This window comes from Leptodactylus fuscus, chromosome 7, assembly GCF_031893055.1.
Source record: "Leptodactylus fuscus isolate aLepFus1 chromosome 7, aLepFus1.hap2, whole genome shotgun sequence".
NCBI lineage: Eukaryota > Metazoa > Chordata > Amphibia > Anura > Leptodactylidae > Leptodactylus > Leptodactylus fuscus.
This window is the reverse complement of record NC_134271.1, coordinates 30,280,206-30,299,377: the sequence shown is the minus strand read 5'-3', so window position 1 is coordinate 30,299,377 and position 19,172 is coordinate 30,280,206. Positions and strand designations below refer to the sequence as shown.

Genomic DNA, 19,172 nt, shown 5'->3' with positions numbered 1-19,172 from the left:
ACCATGGACATGTGAGTTGGGCTGTATATCATTGTCTATAGGGATTGTTCTGGTGACTGACTCTCTTTAGAGGTTAGCAAAAAAGTCAATGGTACCGCACACTCTAAAATTATATGTGGTGCTAGCGAAAAAAGGTCCTTTGACCCAAATATACTAGTGAAAATAGATTTTGCTGCACACACTGTTTTGTGATCAAAGGAATATAGAGATTTATTTTACAATATAGTTAACGCCTTTTGACACAATGCAAAATATTGGCATAGAAAGAAAGGCTAGATCAATTGGATATGACGTTTCGGTCCTTAGACCTTCATCAGACGCGATCTAGTGTGGTAGCAGGATCAGTATAAGTGTCAAGGCAACACTTATACTGATCCTGCTACCACACTAGATCGCGTCTGATGAAAGTCTAAGGACCGAAACGTCATATCCAATTGATCTAGCCTTTCTTTCTATGCCAATATTTTGCATTGTGTCAAAAGGCGTTAACTATATTGTAAAATAAATCTCTATATTCCTTTGATCACAAAACAGTGTGTGCAGCAAAATCTATTCTCTTTAGAGGTTAAGCCAGAATTTTGCACATGATATTCCTAGAGCAATTTCACACACAGCAACACTTACTCATTAGAAGACACAGTTTAATGACGCTTGGCCAGTTACTCTTGTAAAGACACCACTGACAGACCAGACTATCAGAGCACAGAGCAGCGCACAGCAGTATTCCAATGTTTCCACCTCCTCGAAGCACACTGTTAAGTTAAAAAGCCCGTACTTTGACGTATAACAATATTTTAATAGCTATCTTGCTTTAGTTATTTAGCAAGTTCAGGCTTTTGAGCAATTCTACAGAAAACCCACAATATCACTGGCAATAAATTATAAGAATGGAGATCCTCCATAAAGATAAAAAGGAGATATGAACGTTGCCTGGTCCACAAAGGATGCGGCTCTCCCAAATAGTTTTGACCTTTCGAAAGAACATAGTCAATTCCTATCGTCTCAATGATGTAAAGTAACCCACCAGTATTTTAAGGCAAGTTTGGGGGGGTAGGCTCCATGTCAACCTTGGCTTTTTTGGCGCCAGGCTCCTGTTGACTGTGCGCCTTGCGGATATGTCTATATAAGTCTCCACTCTGTGTGTAACTGCGCAAGCAATAACGGCACTCATAGGGACGTTCCCGTGTGTGAACTGTAGCATGCCGACGAAGGGTGTACGAACAAGAGAAGGTTTTGCCGCATGTTTTACAGGTGGGCACATCTTCAGGGAAAAGAGGGAAACCGGGATGTCCTTCAAAATCTTGTAAATACATGCCATCTGGGTGAATGGAAGGAGGCAATATGCCTCCATAGCTTGGGTGATGCCCACTTGGCACTGCGATCATATGGTAAGGCACATACCCAGAGTCTTCTTCTCCTTCCTCCTCTTCATCATACCCATGCCTTTTAAATGTCCCAACTGCTCTTTCACACTCTTCATCCGATATTACAATGGCTTCTATTTTTACGGCCACACCAGGAGCTGGCTGACCCTCACTGACAGTGGAGCTACATGGACTTGGTGCAGCTACTACCTCCATGCCAGGCTGAGTCGTCGTAGTCACTGTCAACTCAGATTTGGTACATTCTCTTTCCTCCTTCTTGGCAGCAGGGGACTCTGGGCTATGCAGAGCGTATCTTGATGTTCCTGGCAGTGCCAGTGTATTTGTAGCAGACTCTGGGCTTTGTAGAAAGCATCGTGATGGGCCAGGAAGTGCAGCTGTACTAGCGGTTGGCTCCTGAATTTGCAAGTTATATCTGGCACGCATTGGCACTCCCTGTATGCTGCCTGTAGGTTCTTGTAAGGAAAATCTAGAGGTGCCTGACTGTGCTAAGCTGTTGCCTGCCAACTCTGGACTCTGAAGTGAATATCTGACTGTACCTTGCACTGCTAAAATGCTCCCAGTGGGATCTTGCGTTTGCACAGAGAATCTGGAGTTTCCTACTATTGGCAGCGTAGTACCAGCTTCATCTTGTGATTGCAAAGAGTACCTAGAAGGAGTTAAGGATTGAGTACCAATGCCAACAGTGTCCTGTGCCAGATGAGAATATCTAGAACTTCCATTACCCTGTGTGCTACCAGCTGGCTCTTGCCTCTTTGGCGAGCTTCTAGAAAGCCCTGTATGCCCACCTGACCCTGTATCTTGACTCTGTGAAGAGAATCTCAGATTAGATGGCATAGGTGTACTTTCAACTGCTTCCTGTACCGAACATCTTCCGGCCTCTTCCATCTGTTCACCAGTGGCAATGTCCTGCATCTCAAACCTAGAGCTGCCCGCAACCTCCTGGTTAGTCACGGCTATTTGCTGCACCTGGCACTTGATGCTGCCAGTGACTGCTTCACTACTAGCTGCTCCCTGGTGCAATTCAAACCTAGAACTGCCTGTTACCCCCTGTCCACTCTCTGCCATACCCTGCATCTCAAATCTAGAAATGCCCGCTCCCCTCCCAGATGCTTCAGGAGCCTGACATTTTATGCTTGTTAATAACTTCTGGCTATTTGCTGCTGGATCCTGTCTCTGATATCTGTTGTTCCCTGCAACCTCTTGCAAATTGTACATGGCACTTGTAGATGCTCGCTGTCCATTTCCTGCTATTTCTTGCCCTTGATATTGAAAATTCTTCTCATCTGTCTGGGCACCCTCTAAGTCCTCATGCCTCTGGTCTCCATTATTATCTTCTAAACCCAAGCAGCTTGTACCGCTTTCTTCTTCTCGCCGTGTGCTATCTGCTTCAGCAGGTGCGCGACCTTGCAACCTTTTCTTGCATACCCTTACAACTTCATCCATGTGCAAATAGCTAGCAGCTGCCAACACATCCTCAGTAGGTGCCTCCTGAAAACTGAGTCGCCCACAATACATAAAGCTGAGGAGTAAAGAAAATGCTGGAGCCGTGACAATCTGGTTGTTGAGTGTGAGTTCTTGCATGTCTGGTCGCTCCCTGCATGACATGTGGAAAAACGGGCTGCATGATGCCAGGACTGAACGGTGGGCCAGGAAGCGAGCAGTGCCAACTGACACCTGACAGTCACAAAGGAAACCCTGGGACTGTTGATCTCTAAGACTGTGCAGTATGCGCCGACTGTGATCTGGGAACTCCATGGCTAAAGGGAAAAGAAAATACAATAAATAATCAACCCCAGGAAGTAGAAATCTTGCAGGTTCTTTCATACAGCAGTTCACAAGGATCAACCTGCAGTTTTATATAATCCATATATAATAATATATTATTATATTTAGACATTTATTGCTATGTAAAAACTTACCTTATGATAGGTTCACACTAGCGCTGGCTCTCTGTTGTTGTGGTACATTGGTGGACCAGAACAAAGGAGAAGTGGACCGCTAAAATACTGGTTAAATACGGAACCCAGACTTTACTATAAAGGGATATGTCGGGTGTCAGTTGCTTTAAAACTGAAAACGGCAGATGTGAATGCAGCCTTAAAAGGATTGTCCAGGATAATTTTAGTTTTTTTTTATTTTAAGCTGGGGAAGGGAGAAAAATGTACTCCCCTGTCCTCAGTGTCTATCAGCACGGTCCATTTCTGCTGCCCTGATGTTTTCTTCTAGTGGAAGTCCCTGCCACACGTGACTGCTGAGGCCAATCGGCGGCTTCAATGAGGGACACGGGACGTCACTGCTTGGGACTTCCCAAGTAACTTTCCTTAGGCTGTTCATCATTGGTCTAAGGAAAGGGACCCGTGGTGTCACAGCTGGCGAGAACTTTCGGCAAAACGAGACAGCGGAGCAGTAGGACTGGAACACAATGTGAAACACATGGAGCAACAGGGGACAGGCGAGTATATATATTATTCTAGACAGCCCCTTTAAAGAGGATCCTTCATGTCCTCAGAGATGTACGGTATCATACACCACTAAGAAGCCTACAGTGTGCTGAATTCAGCAAACTGTCATCTTTGCTGGTATGTGCCCCGGTGCTGAAGATATTAGTGGTGTTCATTTCAGCACCAATATCTCCACTCTGTTAGAAGGGTTGGCTTTACAATCTAGAGTCATCACTGCGCTGTGAAGAATGCCCTCGAACCAACAGTACTTCTGCATAGACTTGTGGGCGTTCCTCATAACCCAGTGATGACGCTAAGCTGTAATGAGCGCATTTCTGACAGTGGACAGCTATTTTCAACTAATTTGCAGAAGTATAAAATATTATCATGTAAATGCAGAACAAGTAAGTCATCTTTGGAAAGTATAAAAATTGCCCTACAAGGTACTGCCATTAATTTGATACCGATTTTCCAGCTGACAGACTCCCGTTAACTAATGCCATTGAAGACCTAGAACCCCTTCAATCCTCCAATCTGTCGGAGTCCATCAGGGCATTCTAGGAGAGCCATTGTTAGATATGACTGCTCTACCCCATATACATAAGGTTAACTGCGTTGGACACCACAATGAATTTTCTATAGCAATGGGTTCCAAACTTAAAGGCGTTGTCCAAGCAAAATTGGACAACCCCTTTAACTTTTAAAGCAGCCAGGAGTAGGGAAAAAATTTTTTAAAATTTCATACTCCCCTGTCCCTTATGCTCCAGTGTCCTCCCAGCGTGTCCCAATTCTTCTGCTCCTGCGGTATCTTCCTGGTCTCTTCCGGAGTTCCACTGAGGCCAATCATCGGAACTCCGGAAGAGACCCGTTCAGCAAAAGGACCGAAACGCGCTGCAAGAACACCGGAGCATCGGGGACAGGGGAGTATGAATTTTTTAAAATTTTTCCAATGCCGCGATTGATTTAAAAGTTAAAGGGGTTGTGCATTTTTACCTGGACCACCTCTTTACTAAAGATGTAACCCACTTTTGAACTAGAATTTTGTTTGGGACCCCCCACTATCATACTTTGCCTCATTTGAAAAAGAAAAGCTCTTATATGTATTCCACTGCATTCTGCCTCTTACTCTACTTTTCACCACTGTATTGTGCCCATCACCCTTGAGAGTCCTGCTGCCTGCACTGCCATAAGTCATAACAGCTGTTCTCATGCATGAAGGACCAGGCATCCTCTGGGAAATGTAGTTCAGTTCATAGGAAGCTCCATTATTATGGAACACATTTCGCAGAGGCCCCTATAGTGGGGAACATGATATAATTGGACATCTATTGACTCTTGTGGTCATGTATACACTGCTCACCTGCCCAGATTTATTGTTTTTAAAACTCTGCAGCTGCCCGCAAACCTTTTCTTCCAACTGTAGGTAAGTCCTGTACAGCCACCCACCAGCCCACCTATCCGTCCTCCTGCCCCTTCAAGTCTGTTCACAGAAAAGAATATAGAGAAATTTGAGGTGGACATCTTGTCAAATTCCTGTTCCATGTCCCCCTTCCGGCCTCCCATGATGGTAAGCCAAAGATTTCCAGCACTGATTTTGACTCAGAGCCTAACCAGTGGCATATGTCATATTCCTTGGTTGAATTAGAATTTGTAACAAGATGGAACATGGACCCTTATTTTGCAGCTGAAATCAGGGCAGAATGTATCTCAAATTCAGCGTCAAATTCTGCTGTGTGAACATAACCTTATCCTTCCACTATGTTCCTAAGTCTGCTCAAACACGCACACACTGTATATATGTTCCCCAACTCCCCTGCCCAATCCTGAGCTGTGAGGTGCTCTAGATATGGCTGATGACGGATTAGACCTGAACTAGCTAACAGCCCAAACATTGCGCCCGTGTCGTGACCCGTTGTTTGGTTAGCGGTGCTCTATAGTAATACTGGTGTTGGTCAGAGTGCGATCACACGTGTGCAACTTACCAGCAAAATATCCAATAGATAAAGCCCAAGGTTAAGATCTGCTTAGAACTCTTCCCTTGTTTCTCGCAGCGAGCACCCCGACGTGGCGAGCTGGGGCTCTGGAATCAGCGGCATCCTCCTGGTGGCCCCGGAGCGCCTACAAATACATATGACATAAAGCAATGAGCAGAATATCTAACAATGTTATTAGTACGTGCGGATATTACCTTATCTATCCCCTACATGACCTGAGCCATGCTAATAACATGTATGTACTAGAAGCATTGCCCTTGCAGTCCTATTGTATTGTGTATGCAGTCCTTACACCTTGTCCACTACAGCCTGACGTCATACATGTCCTGGGTCTATTGTGCCTTAGGTTTTCCCTTTCCTCCAGCTCAGACCTTTCCTAACGATTACCGATAATACAGTATTTAATTGTGGGTCATGTGATCTGGGTCTGTCTCTCACCTGCACAAAGCAAACCTTGTAAAAACCCGCCTCTCCCGCAATTTGATTGGAGGTAGACTGACCTGACCTCGCTACGCTGATTGGTCGGCGACACACGTGATTGAAAAGGTTCTCAGCCAATCACTGACATGATCCCTTGTGTGGCCGTTTATAAAGTCTGAACTTGTCGTCATAGAGTGTCCGCGTGTACTACGCGCTTTCTCTTCTGTTACAATCTTCGCACGGTCCGCCGAGCACTGCTGTAGGGCCGGAGCGGTTACACACCGCCGCCGCTACGTCACTTCCGCCCTGGTGTGACGTACACAGCGGAAGTTCCGCCCTGGAACCACCTAGTTTGAACAAGCTTTGTTGTTCGGACAGTGAACACAGACGCTGTTCCTGAGTGTCGCACTGGGCAGGAGACTTCTGCGTGCGCTATGTTTTATCACGTGAGTATATATAGGAGGATTTATCATATAGGGGGTCATGGACTGATATTATTCTGGAATAGATCTGGACGGATCCTTTAAGTCTGGAGTCAGAGTGCTTAGAAGTTACCACTGGCTCCTGACTTGTTGGCTTGATTTCCATTGCATTCTATGGACATTGCCTGGGGAGACATGGAGTGGTTTAAGGCTGTGTTTACAGCTTGCAGCGCTGAAGTCCTGGGTTCGAATCCCGCCAGGAACATCATCTGCAAGGAGTTTGTATGCTGTCCCTGTGTTTGTGTGGATTTCCTCCCATTCTACAAAGACATACTGATAGGAAAAAAAAAATGTACATTGTGATCCCTATATGGGCTCACAATCTATATTAATAAAAAAAGCGGGTAGGGGGCTAAGTTGCTGATCAGTGGGCTCACGCCATGGCAAGTTGGAAACGCGCGCTGTTGTTCCATTTACTTCAGTGGGAACTACTGGAGATAGCCAGCGGACTGTGCTCATATCACCTGTGATTCCCACTGCAATGAATGGCACGCTCAGCCTCTCTATTCACATTGTGGTACAAAACACAGCAGTTCTCCCGAATGGTAGGGGTCCTAGTGGTTGGATACCAACCTAACAGAAACTTACTCCTAATCCTGTGGCTATGGGGTAACTTGTGACCAGAATACCCCTTTAATCAGCTGACGCAAAGAGTTGTCCATCATCGGAGGTAATGCTAATCACAAACGGGTAACCCCTCCGATGCCATGTTCATCTGAGAGGTCAGTCAGAGAGATGAGGCTCTGTCCTACCCCAATTATAGTATCTCTGTCCTTTTATAGAATAAGTTATTTCAGTACACAATGTGGTATACAGATAGATTGTAATTGTTTATTTGGCGTGCTTAGCGATTCAAGGAACACCCGTGACTTCTAGCTATATCTTTGAAGTGTAACTTTTTTTTGCCATAGATCTCCCTGGAACATGAAATTCTCCTTCACCCAAGATATTTTGGGCCAAACCTTCTCAATACAGTAAAGCAAAAGCTTTTCACAGAGGTGGAAGGGACATGTACTGGCAAGTAAGTGTTACCGCTGGGTTGTACACATTGATATGCTCCTTCAAACCTGTCGTCCATTTGAATCCTGCAAAATTCATCTACACTACTGTATTCTCTGTGAATGAAGGATGTGGTCTTCCCATCTTGTACACTTGTAGCATGCTAGCATCCTCTGTGTGGGCAGCCATTGGTTGCATTGCTCTCATGCATGTACAGCACATTATAAGATGTGTGATAATCTTTTAATAGTTTCAGAATCAGAACCAGTGACTGAGACCATCAGGAAACACTCGAGTCATGGGTGTGTTTTAATATTCTCACATTTTAGGCTTGGAAACTTTTAGGATTCCTAGACAAATGCTTTAATCTCATGTCCAGATCTTCACAACTATCTATTTATTCTTTTCCCTAGATACGGTTTTGTGATTGCGGTCACCACCATTGACAATATCGGTGCTGGTGTTATCCAGCCTGGTAGGGGCTTTGTGCTATATCCAGTCAAATACAAGGCTATTGTTTTCCGACCCTTTAAGGGAGAAGTAGTAGATGCTGTTGTTACCCAAGTCAACAAGGTAAGAGCGCTGTGCAGAGATAAAGCCTCCATTTTTTTGGTTGCCTTTTATGTATTCCTGAATGTAAATGGAATGAATAGAACTTGTGTAAGCTGCACTGCAAAACACAAAACATACTTGAGTTTGTACCCGACTGGAAATGTAGCTTTATTATGGTAAATACAGTAGTATGGTGGTAGTCCCTGTCGTTGGACCACAACCACTTACCACATGATAGATTCCTATCTTGTAGATGTGAGTCTAGAGTTTCCCTATATACCTCGCCGTCAAGTAAATTAGTATTTTATTCATATACAACTGAGAAGAAACGTGTTTTGCGTCTCAAACTTAGATTCCCAGGAAAAACACATGGATAACACTGTAATTTACATGAAATTGGGGTCCAATGCTGAATAACAGGTATATTTGTAAACTGTATCTCCTCTACAGGGTACAAAGATCATAAATGATTTACTGCTGCCACCTTTTAAACCTTGGTACAGCCCTTTTAATGTTAAATACAATAGTATGCTTCCAGTGTAAAGGATATACAATAGTCTGTAATGTCTGTTCTGGAGATCTACGTGTTAAACATGTTTGTGTTCATTTGTATTTTTAGGTTGGCCTGTTCACAGAAATTGGACCCATGTCTTGTTTCATCTCTAGACATGTACGTATGATAGTTTAATCCATTTTCAGTTTAGTTATTCCCGTCAAGTCCATCTTCATAAAGTTGCCAGAGGAATCACACTAAAGTATACTGCCCAGTCACCCCTATGCTGTTTCTGTAGTTCCCATTCACCTCTGAGAAGGTTACGGTAACAGCGTAGAGCTGCACTGCTTGTCTGTTCCCATAAGTCCTGCCTTGGGGTCTGGAGTAATGACCGGTTATTCCCATCTACTTGTGATTGGCTGCTGTATATGATCACTAGTCTATGCTTGGAGAACTGATTTTCAGTGCGACGGCAGAATAATAACCAATTGCATATAATTGAGAAATAAAATGTACATCAGCAATACTGATGCAAGCAAGCCTAAGGGCTAGTTCACACGGGCACAGAGGGGGCGGATTATGGCACGGAATCCACCTCATAATCCGCCCCCTCACAATGGAAGTCTATGTAGACCACCAGGATACACTTTTTTCCGTGAGCAGCATGTTGCCACTCACTGATAAAAGAATCGTCATGCCATTTCTTCAGGATGATTCAGCCGCGACGTCTGCCTCTCAACACCTCCCTCCAGAGTAGGCCCATTCATTTGATCCTACTCCGAAGCGGAGAGCCACGACGGGATGCCGTGCACTACACCGGCATCCCATTGCGGCAGCCGCCCTGGATTATGCACACGTGTATTTGCGTGTGAACTTACCCTTAGTGGGGGAGAGTTGGAGAGCTGTTCTAGTAACACGCCTTTCTGTCATGACTTAATTTTTTTTTGTTGTTGTTTCAGTCAATCCCATCTGAAATGGAGTTCGACCCAAATTCCAACCCGCCATGTTATAAGACTGTAGATGAGGTAAGGGACTAGATGTTCTCAATCTGTACAAGCATTTGTTTTTTTCATTTATTTATACTCTGTATGTATGCATATCAGATCATATTAATATTTATTTGGTGTTGTTTTTTTTTAGGATGTAGTTATTCAGCAGGATGATGAAATTCGCCTTAAGATTGTTGGAACCAGAGTGGATAAGAATGACATAGTAAGTGGAATTAGTATATTCTCCAAGTGCAAAATAGAACTGGAAAATTGTAAACTATTCCATCTGGAACAGAGTTACAATACCCCCTCATCTTTGTGAAAGGGGAAGAGAAAATAGCCCACAGGATAGGTGATAAAGCAAGTGTTTACTACTATCAGTTCTATAGAGCTGGAATGAAGCAGTAGTGCTTTTGTCTGACCACAGCTCCAGTCAGATGGGGGACACAGGACCCCCATTCAGTGGAGGTGCCATTCTATTTGATCCCATCCGACCTTTTCTTTTCAAAATATAGGATATGTCCTCCATAAAAGATTCTGTAGGTCTAGTACCTAGCTCTCCTGGTGATCAGCTTAGATCATAGAAGGTGTGAGCCACCATGAGTAGCACAGTGTACTGATCTGTGCTGGCTGATACTACAGAGATCTGTACACTGTATTGGCCATGCCAGAATGCTGCAGCTCAGTAATTCTGGCTGACATACAATACCCCACTCTTTTTATCGGCATGAGTGTCAGGAGACTGACATCTGCCAACCTGCTTTGGACAACTTATCTTAACCCTTTCTCGACGGCGGATGCCGGATACCATAGCTGCCGGGTGTCTGCTGTTTTATACAGCAGACACCTGACACTAATGCCTGTGACCATTGCCTGCACCAATTGTGAGCATTATCCCCTCTGGCACCTAGGTCAAAGCTGACTTGAGGCGCCATTTTACCATTGGCGCGTGGGTGCCACCATTTTCCTGGGGATCGCCCGTGACTGCATCATGTTGCTATGACAGCCGGGAGCCTTGTGAGGCTCCCAGGCCTGTCATTCTATTGTAGGCTACGCTATGTAGCCTGCAATAGAACTGCCGGTATTTTGTAATGCATTAGCATTTCATTAATGATCAGACCCCTAGGGAGTCTAAGAAATGGAAAAGAAAATACATTTTTTTAAAAAGTTCAAATCACCCCCTTAACCTAGAATACATATAAAAGTACTTAAATACGGTAAAACACATACACTTCAGCTATCCCTGTGTCCGAAAACGCCCGCTGTACAAATCTCTAAAAATATTTTTCCCATACGGTAAACGCCGTAGTGGAAAAAAAAAAAAATCAAATGTGCCAAACCGCCGTTTTTCCACTGTTTAACTTATAAAAATATGAACAAAAAGTGATAAAAACAATAACCATTCCATAAAGTGGTAGAACTAAAAAGTACACCCGGCCCCGCAAAAAACGATGCCCTATACATCCCTGTACACGGATGTATAAAAAAAAAAAAAGTTGCAGGTGTCAGAATATGGCGACTTTTAGGGCTAGGACACATGTAAATTACGTGTGGCTTATCTTGGTCCAGAAAAAAAACACTTCCTAATTAGGAAGCGGTTTTTGGTAAAAGTGAATGGCTGCAAAAAAAAAGCCTCGCGCTTTCAGTCGCTTTTTTTTATTTATTTTTTTTTTTGCAAAAAAAAAAAGCTAGGCGTTTTCTGCCTCCCGTTCACTTTGATTGCCTTTCCTCAGGTCATGTCACTTTTTTTTTTTTTTTTTTTTTTTTTTCTGCTAGCAGTCTACATAGACCACCATTGTATGGAGGCAGATTTTGATGCGAAATCTGCCGTCAAATTCAGCCTCCATAGCCCCATGTGAACTGGCCCTTAAGAAAAAAAAATAAAACTTAAGTTTGGGATTTTTAAGGGGTTAAAATGTAAATCGAACCATATAAATTAGATATCCACATAATCGTACCAAAACAAAGGATACAGATGACATGTCATTTTGGCTGCACAGTGAAGGCCGTGAAAACGAATACCGTAAGAAATTCGCACAAATGCACTTTTTCTTCAAATCCACCCCATTCTGTATTTATTTATTTATTTATTTTCAGCTTCTCAACATTAAGTCCTCATATGACTCGGAGCGGAAAAATAAAAATGATACTTGGTTTGGAAGGGGGTGGGGGGAAGTCAAAAACGAAAATCGAAAAAATGACTGCAGTGGGAAGGGGTTAAAGACAGGTTATCAGTAGTAAAGTCCTAGTTAGTTTAATGAATTTCCACATTATTGGAACCTGGGCTTATAATAAGACGTCTTAATGCTTTCTTCTGGATTCTAATTTTTGCTCTCTCTTCCCAGTTTGCTATTGGCTCATTGATGGATGACTATCTGGGTAAGTGGGTTACTACACTAACAAGACCTACACTATCTTCAGCAGTAAGATCCTGCTATAACATTACAATCCACATTTTATTATTTGTGTGTGTGTTATCATACATTTAGCTTCTAGTCATAAAATGCAATATTTTTCAAAGCCCTGGGGATACAGTTTTCATGGCTCCCTCATGCACTGAATCTTAGTAGACTAAAATAAGACGTAACATGTTTTTGGGACGCCCCGTTACAATGGGTCATCCAAAAAAAAAAAAAGTTGAAATGATTTGATTTTAATGCAGACATTGAGATCATTCATGTAACTAGATCCTTGCTGTTGGAGATGATGCTTTCATAGCACATTCATATCCACATACTGTATATCATAATGTAAAGTGGCTGTGTTATATGGAATTGCTAGTGATTAGAGATGAGCGAGTACTATTCAAAACGGCCGTTTCAAATAGCACGTACCCATAGGAATGAATGGAAGCGGCCAGATGCCGACTTTGCCGGCGGTCGGCCACTTAACCCCCTGCGTGCCGGCTGTGTCCATTCATTCCTATGGGTGTTCTATTCGAAACGGCCGTTTCGAATAGTAAGCGCTCATCTCTACTAGTGATATCCACGGTCTGTCTCCAACTACTATGGAATAGAAGCCCTTTATCAGAAATCTGCAAATTCATGGTTAACTCTTTTCCTCTTTTGTCTCCTACAGGTCTGGTCAGCTGATGGGCATCCTCTGCCTTTTGCACTTGGACAAGTGACTTCACCTTCTGTATATTGTGTATTTTAGTGGTAACTCTGCTGGAATTGATGTTGTATCAGTTTAGATATTTGTGGGGCCTGTTCTTGACAGAACTTTATTTTATTAAAGAAACCAGAAGAACAAAATGTGTTGTGGCTTTTTGTGGCACCTTGCAGAAATCTAACTTAGGGCTAGTTCACACGTGAGTATAAGGGGAGGTTTTTGACAGCGGATTTCGCGTCCAAAACCTCCCCTTATAATGGTGGTCTATGGAGACCACCGGGCTTCTGTTCTCCGCTAGCGGCGAGCTGCTGCTAGCGGAGAAAAGAAAGGACATGTCCTTTCTTCAGGCGGAAGCCGCGCTGTCTCAGTCGCGCGGCTTCCGCCCCCCGCAGCTCCCTCCTATGTCGGCTCATTCATTTGAGCCGACAGCAGAGGGTTAAGCCGCGACAGCGATGGTCGCGGCGGGCGGGTTTTGACAAGAGAGAGACGCGGCTCGCCGCGTCTCTCTCTGTGTCAAAACCCGCGTGGGCGTGGGCGTGTGAACTAGCCCTTAAAGGGGTTGTCCAGGTGAAAATGGACAACCCCCTATAACTTTTAATACAGCCGGGGTCAGTGGGAAAAAATAAATGACTAATACTCTTCTGTCCCCGATGCTCCGGTGTCCTTCTGGTGCTCTCCGGTTCTCCTGCTCAATGGGTCTCTTCTGGAGTTCAACTGAAGTTGAGGCCCACTGAGCAGAAGAACTGGAACACGCAGGGAGGACACCGGTGCATCGGGGACAGGTGAGTTTTTTTTTTTTTTTTTTTTTTTTTTTGTTTGTTTGTTTTACATTTCCCCGGCTGATTGAAAAGTTAAAGGGGTTGTCCATTTTTTACCTGGACAGCTTCTTTAAGGGAGAAGCAGTCAGGGCAATTTGGAAACTTAAGGACCTGAAACTCTACGCTTCCTTCTTCAGGAGTTGCATGAACCTCCCATTGAAGAAAATGGAAGTAGCAGATCTTGCTGCCACTGCCATAATGCGAAATTATGACGGCTGTGTGAATTTAGGCTTATACTTGTCACTCTTGACACGTACATGGATCCAGTACTGTAGATATCAATGGATTGATTTGTAATGGGCATAAGAATGGATCAGGGGGTTGGGTAAAAATAAAACAGATGAATAAGTCCATTAAAAATGGATGGAAAACAGATGGCACATGGCTGTCAAAAACTGACCAGTTTATCCGCTTTTCATGGCCGAGAAGTTGACACAGTAGTGTGATTATAACCTTACTCTTACTTATGTGATTATACAGCCAAATAAAACATTTCCTCCCCTGTCGTATTTTTCGGACTATAAGACGCACTTTTTTCCCCCCAAATTTGGGGGGAAAAGAAGGGTGCGTCTTATAGTCCGAATGTGGCGCCTGGCATCCGCTGTACTAGAGAGACGGATGCCGGCAAGGGATAGGCGCTGGGGCCTGAGACATCGCTTCGCTCCTCTGCCCTGCATGAAGCCAGCAGCGGCGATGCTATTCCGCTCCTCCGTCCCCCCGCCGCTGGCTTCATGCAGGACAGTGGAGCGCAGCGATGTCTCAGGCCCGGCACCTGTGCCAGCGTCTATCCCTCCCCGGCATCCGCCTCTCTAGTACAGCGGATGCCGGGTCTGCAGTCTGTATTGGCGGCGCCTTCTCCAACCTGTGAAGTTGCAGGCCGGCTCCTGCGTGGCGATATCGCAGGAGCCGACCTGTTCGGGTGACAGCCGGGAGCCTAATGAAGCTCCCAGGCCTGTCACTGCTGTATTAGTATTGCGGCTGGTCTCTATGACCAGCCGTAATACTAATAGACAGAATGTCCCATAGACGGCAATACAGTTGTATTGCCGTCTATGGGACTTGCAATCAAGTGACCGCAGGTTCAAGCCCCCGGGGGGGGAATAAAATAGTAAAAAAAAAAAGCTTTAAAAATATAAATAAAAGTTCTAAATCACCTCCTGTCCCTAGAAAAAAAAATATATATATATATATATCTCATAAACCACCGGGGTTTTTTTCAATACAAGGTGATCTAAGCAATAGATATTCCCCAAAATGGTATAACTAAAAAGTACAGCTGGCCCCGCAAAAAAAACACTCTATGCATCCCCGTACAGCTGCAGGGTCACCTGTCAATGTGGCCTTGCAGCTGTTGCAAAACTACAACTCCCATATATTAAATATTTTACCATTTTTTGCTTCAAAATTTTTTTCCCAATTTTCCTCCTCTAAAACCTAGGTGCATCTTATAGTCCAGTGCGTCTTATAGTCCGAAAAATACGGTATTTTAATATTTTTGGTAGTTATTTTTATTAAAAAGTTTCTGGAGCCAAGTGTATGAGAACTTTAGAATAAAATAGGATTTCCTGACTGAACAGAATAGAAAGTCTCTGAAGACTGATGCTGAAAGACTTGGCTTATCTGTGTGTTACATGAAGTGACAGTGACGGTAGTTCTGCCAGTTATTAGAACTGATCCACAGCATTGTAATGATCTATTATAAAATCCCATCTTAGGCGATAATCACTTTTGCATTGGAGTCTCTGCTTAGTCAACCCCATTGCCAGTTCCATCAAAAAACACCAGACTCCTTAAAGGAAACACTGGACTTCATTATAGTCTATGGGGTCTCCAAGCTCTGCTGTTGACTGAATTGATTAAAAAAAAATAAAAAAAAATGGATGGCCTAGAATGAGTCTTGGGCTGCATAGGCTGTATGTGTCATACACTTTCCCAGCATTAAACTGAAAAAAAAAAAAGCTGCCCAGGAGAAGACATGTTAGATAGATCTGTCGCTTGTGGTGTTCATTTCCTACAATGAAAAATAGAAATATTGGTCAGCCTTTCTAAGCTGCTGGCAGATGAATCAATATTGGTACACCATATGAGCAGTCCACTGTTCTGTCCGCCAGAGTCCTCAGTAGGGTGGACACCATTACTAATAATAATAATTCATATCCACAGGGTAAGTGTTAAATCACTAAAGAGAAAACTATGGGTCGGACCACAGTCAGTCAAACTAGGGTTCTATCCATTCAGACAGACATTCACTATGTGGCTTTTTTTTAATCTTATTTTCTTGTAAGGCTAGACATGGAGTATGGCCGCTGCCTTCATTCTGCAACTCCTCCTCAATGTGCTTGCGCAATTAAGAGGAATAAGGGTCTGGAATGCCAAGCGACACTGGATTCCCAGGTCTGTGATGCTCACAAGGAGAGGGGTTTAGGCCGTAATGGTCCCACACTTTCTTCACTACTATTAGGCCACCTACTTACAATGAATTTTGTCTTGGGCCATGTCCAGTGGCATAACTAAACTTTTGTGAGCCCCAGTTCAATCTTTTGTCCAGGGCCCCTTACCTCATCCCTACGGTGAATTCTTGATAGTGATGGTTACGGGTGCTAAGGAGTTTAATCCACCTTAGTGTGGTTAGGGGAATATGTGGTCTCCTTGGCTTATGGGCCAGATGGAAACTGCAATCTTAATACTGATGCCAGTGCTTATGGCCCCATTATGGTTCCTGGGCCCTGGTACGTCTGCACCCCTTCAAGTTACGCCCCTGGCCGGGTTGTTTTAATTGTTAAGCACTTTCACTTGATGGCCCTTCTTTGCACTGATTTCATCTTTGTATTGGTTTACTTTGTCCTCCTTTTTGTTAACTTGATTTTTATTCTTTTTAATAAACATTACATTAAAAAAAAAAAAAAGGAACGAGGGGCTTGGGACCATGTTGTAGTGATCATAGGGTCCCTGCAGTGGCCCACTGATCTCACATTTATCACCTGTCCTTGGGTAAGGGGTAAATGTCTTTTGTGAGGTAACATTTAATGAAACTGAAATATACAATATATTCTCTACTATTTACGGTACATTCATTACCCTGTGTGCTCAGCTTTCTCAGAATTTCCATAGAAATGATGTTAGATTCACACTGCCACTGGGGTTTCTGTTCTTTGGGTCCACTTGGGGACCTGAAGAATGGAAACCTAATCCGCTTAAAAAGCAGTTACTTGCGGAGACTATTATGGGGACCGCCTAAAAAATGTGGAGAGAAAAGTCATGCTTGCAGCTGATTCAGAGATGGAAACCCGGAACAGAGAATAGGAGCAGGTGTGAACCTACCCTGAGTAGTGAGAGATATACATGTAGGGTCAGTTCTCTACTCACAGCAACAAGGTACGGCCCAGAGGGTGCATCTATTGCACATCTATGGCCTATCCACAGGATGCGTCCCAGATAGTAATACTTTAGTCTGTTAAACAGTCCAGGATAATTCCCTCAAGTGTATGGGTCCGTGGAAAAGATGAACAGTGCATGGCTGCCATCTGTGTGCCATCCCTTCCATTTTTCACAGAACAGCTGTGAGCATGTAACCTCAAAGTCTCTGTTTCCTTGAGAATTCAAGTAGGGGGAGATTCTGTGAATGTCACTTATGGGGCAACTGTTATGTAAGAGCACTTGGTCTATCACCAGAACCCAACATATCAACCCAGCCCCACAAAAAGATAGGTTAGGGTCACCTAAATCAAACGCTGATTTTGTCCACCCATTGCTGAGATAATGCTGTTTTTTTTTTTGTCAATCTGCAAATGAGCACTTTGGAGCTATGAAGGTGTTAGGGGGCATTCACATGGAGTAACACGGCTCTGATTCTGGCACGATAACTCACGTAAGAATCAGCGCTGCAAAACAGAATCCCATTGACTTCAATGGGTTCCGTTTAACACGTGTAACACATTGAAATCAATGGGTTAAAAAGCTGTTTTGCAGCACTGATTCTTATGCGAGTTATCGTGCCAGAATCAGTGCAGCATTACACCGAGTGAATGCCCCCTTAAAGGGTTGAGAGGATATGCTTTGTTTTGGTGACAGAATCCCTTTAAGGCTAAGGCCCCACGTGGCGTCCTGCAACAAAAAAAAGCGCTTTGGGAAAAGCGGAGGCAGTGAAAATGCATTGCGGTTCTTAATGTAGCGCTTTGGAAAGAAAGTGTGCAGAGGTTTACTCTGCGGACTTTCTGCTTTAATTATATCCATAGGGAAACCACCAACGTTTCTGAAGGTATAATTGACATGCTTCAATTTCCAAAACCACAACGGTGGTTGAATTTTACTGGAAAGTGGGCATGGGGTTCGCTAGAATCCCATACACTTTGCTGTGACTAAAACGTTGCGCTTTTTCCTCTGTGTTTACGCCATGTGGAGCCCCGGCCTAAAGTATATCTGCTGGCTCTACCAAAACATTTAGGCGACACGTGCCACTATGGGGCATAATAGTATGTGTAGGGGCCACCACAGGGCATAATACTGTGTGTAGGGGCCACTATGGGGCATATTACTGTGTGCAGGGGCCACTATGGGGCATAATAGCATGTGAAGTGGCCACTATGGGGCATAATACTGTGTGCAGGGCCACTATGGGGCATAGTACTGTGTGCAGGGGCCACTATGGGGCATATTACTGTGTGCAGGGGACACTATGGGGCATAATAGCATGTGAAGGGGCCACTATGGGGCATAATACTGTGTGCAGGGCCACTATGGGGCATAATACTGTGTGCAGGGCCACTATGGGGCATAATACTGTGTGCAGGGGCCACTATGGGGCATAATACTGTGTGCAGGGGCCACTATGGGACATAATACTGTGTGCAGGGGCCACTATGGGGCATAATACTGTGTGCAGGGGCCACTATGGGGCATAATACTGTGTACAGGGGCCACTATGGGGCATAATATTGTGTGCAGGGGCCACTATGGGGCATAATAGTATGTGAAGGGTCCACTATGGGGCATTATACTGTTTGGAGTGGTCACCATGAGATATTACAGTGTGTGTAAATGGGGTGTTAAACTGTGTTGGGGCCAGGAAAGGGGGTGATATGCCATGGGGCATGGTGTTGAAATGAGATTTCACCAGCAGAGGCCACAATACAGGGACTGGTGAGGTGAATAATATATCTTTAGTCATTTTCTAGCATTCAACACGTTTTTTTTTATTAAAAACCCTCCAAGAATTTTGCAGCACATTCCACAGCCATTGTTCTGTACAGGTTGAATGTCAGCGTCCATCTATATGAAGGGTGATGGTATTGTAGTAGGTGTGACAGGCTGGATAGTATTCCTACAGAACAGCTGTAGTTACTCCAGACATTGTAGAACTACAGCTCCCAGCATGCTCTGACAGACAGCACGTCACACTGCTGCTGCTATTATGCGCTGATATCCTAATTCACAGGTGTCATGAATTAAATTTCGCGCCTTTAGTCCAGCCAATCAGCGGCAAGTCTGT

The 19,172-nt window shown here is 44.1% G+C and overlaps 2 protein-coding genes across 4 annotated transcripts; one reads left to right on the top strand and one right to left on the bottom strand.

Moving 5' to 3' along the window:
* Nucleotides 1-623: 623 nt before the first annotated feature.
* Nucleotides 624-6,538, bottom strand: ZBTB3 (zinc finger and BTB domain containing 3). Of its 3 annotated transcripts, none has more exons than XM_075281523.1 (3): nt 6,259-6,538; nt 5,809-5,944; nt 624-3,142 (listed from the first exon to the last, which is right to left on the bottom strand). In XM_075281523.1, exon 3 carries the CDS (start codon nt 3,138-3,140, stop codon nt 1,032-1,034), a length of 2,109 nt encoding a protein of 702 aa, XP_075137624.1. In that variant the 5' UTR covers nt 3,141-3,142; nt 5,809-5,944; nt 6,259-6,538; the 3' UTR covers nt 624-1,031. The 3 variants fall into 3 exon arrangements, with proteins under 3 accessions (XP_075137624.1, XP_075137626.1, XP_075137627.1); XM_075281525.1 differs by having other exon boundaries at nt 6,321-6,538; XM_075281526.1 differs by lacking the exon at nt 6,259-6,538 and adding an exon at nt 6,113-6,236.
* Nucleotides 6,539-6,588: 50 nt separating this feature from the next.
* POLR2G (RNA polymerase II subunit G) lies at nt 6,589-13,010 on the top strand. The gene is made up of 8 exons (XM_075280532.1): nt 6,589-6,686; nt 7,634-7,743; nt 8,135-8,294; nt 8,893-8,943; nt 9,726-9,791; nt 9,907-9,978; nt 12,101-12,134; nt 12,834-13,010. Exons 1-8 carry the CDS (start codon nt 6,675-6,677, stop codon nt 12,845-12,847), a joined length of 519 nt encoding a protein of 172 aa, XP_075136633.1. The 5' UTR covers nt 6,589-6,674; the 3' UTR covers nt 12,848-13,010.
* Nucleotides 13,011-19,172: the final 6,162 nt, after the last annotated feature.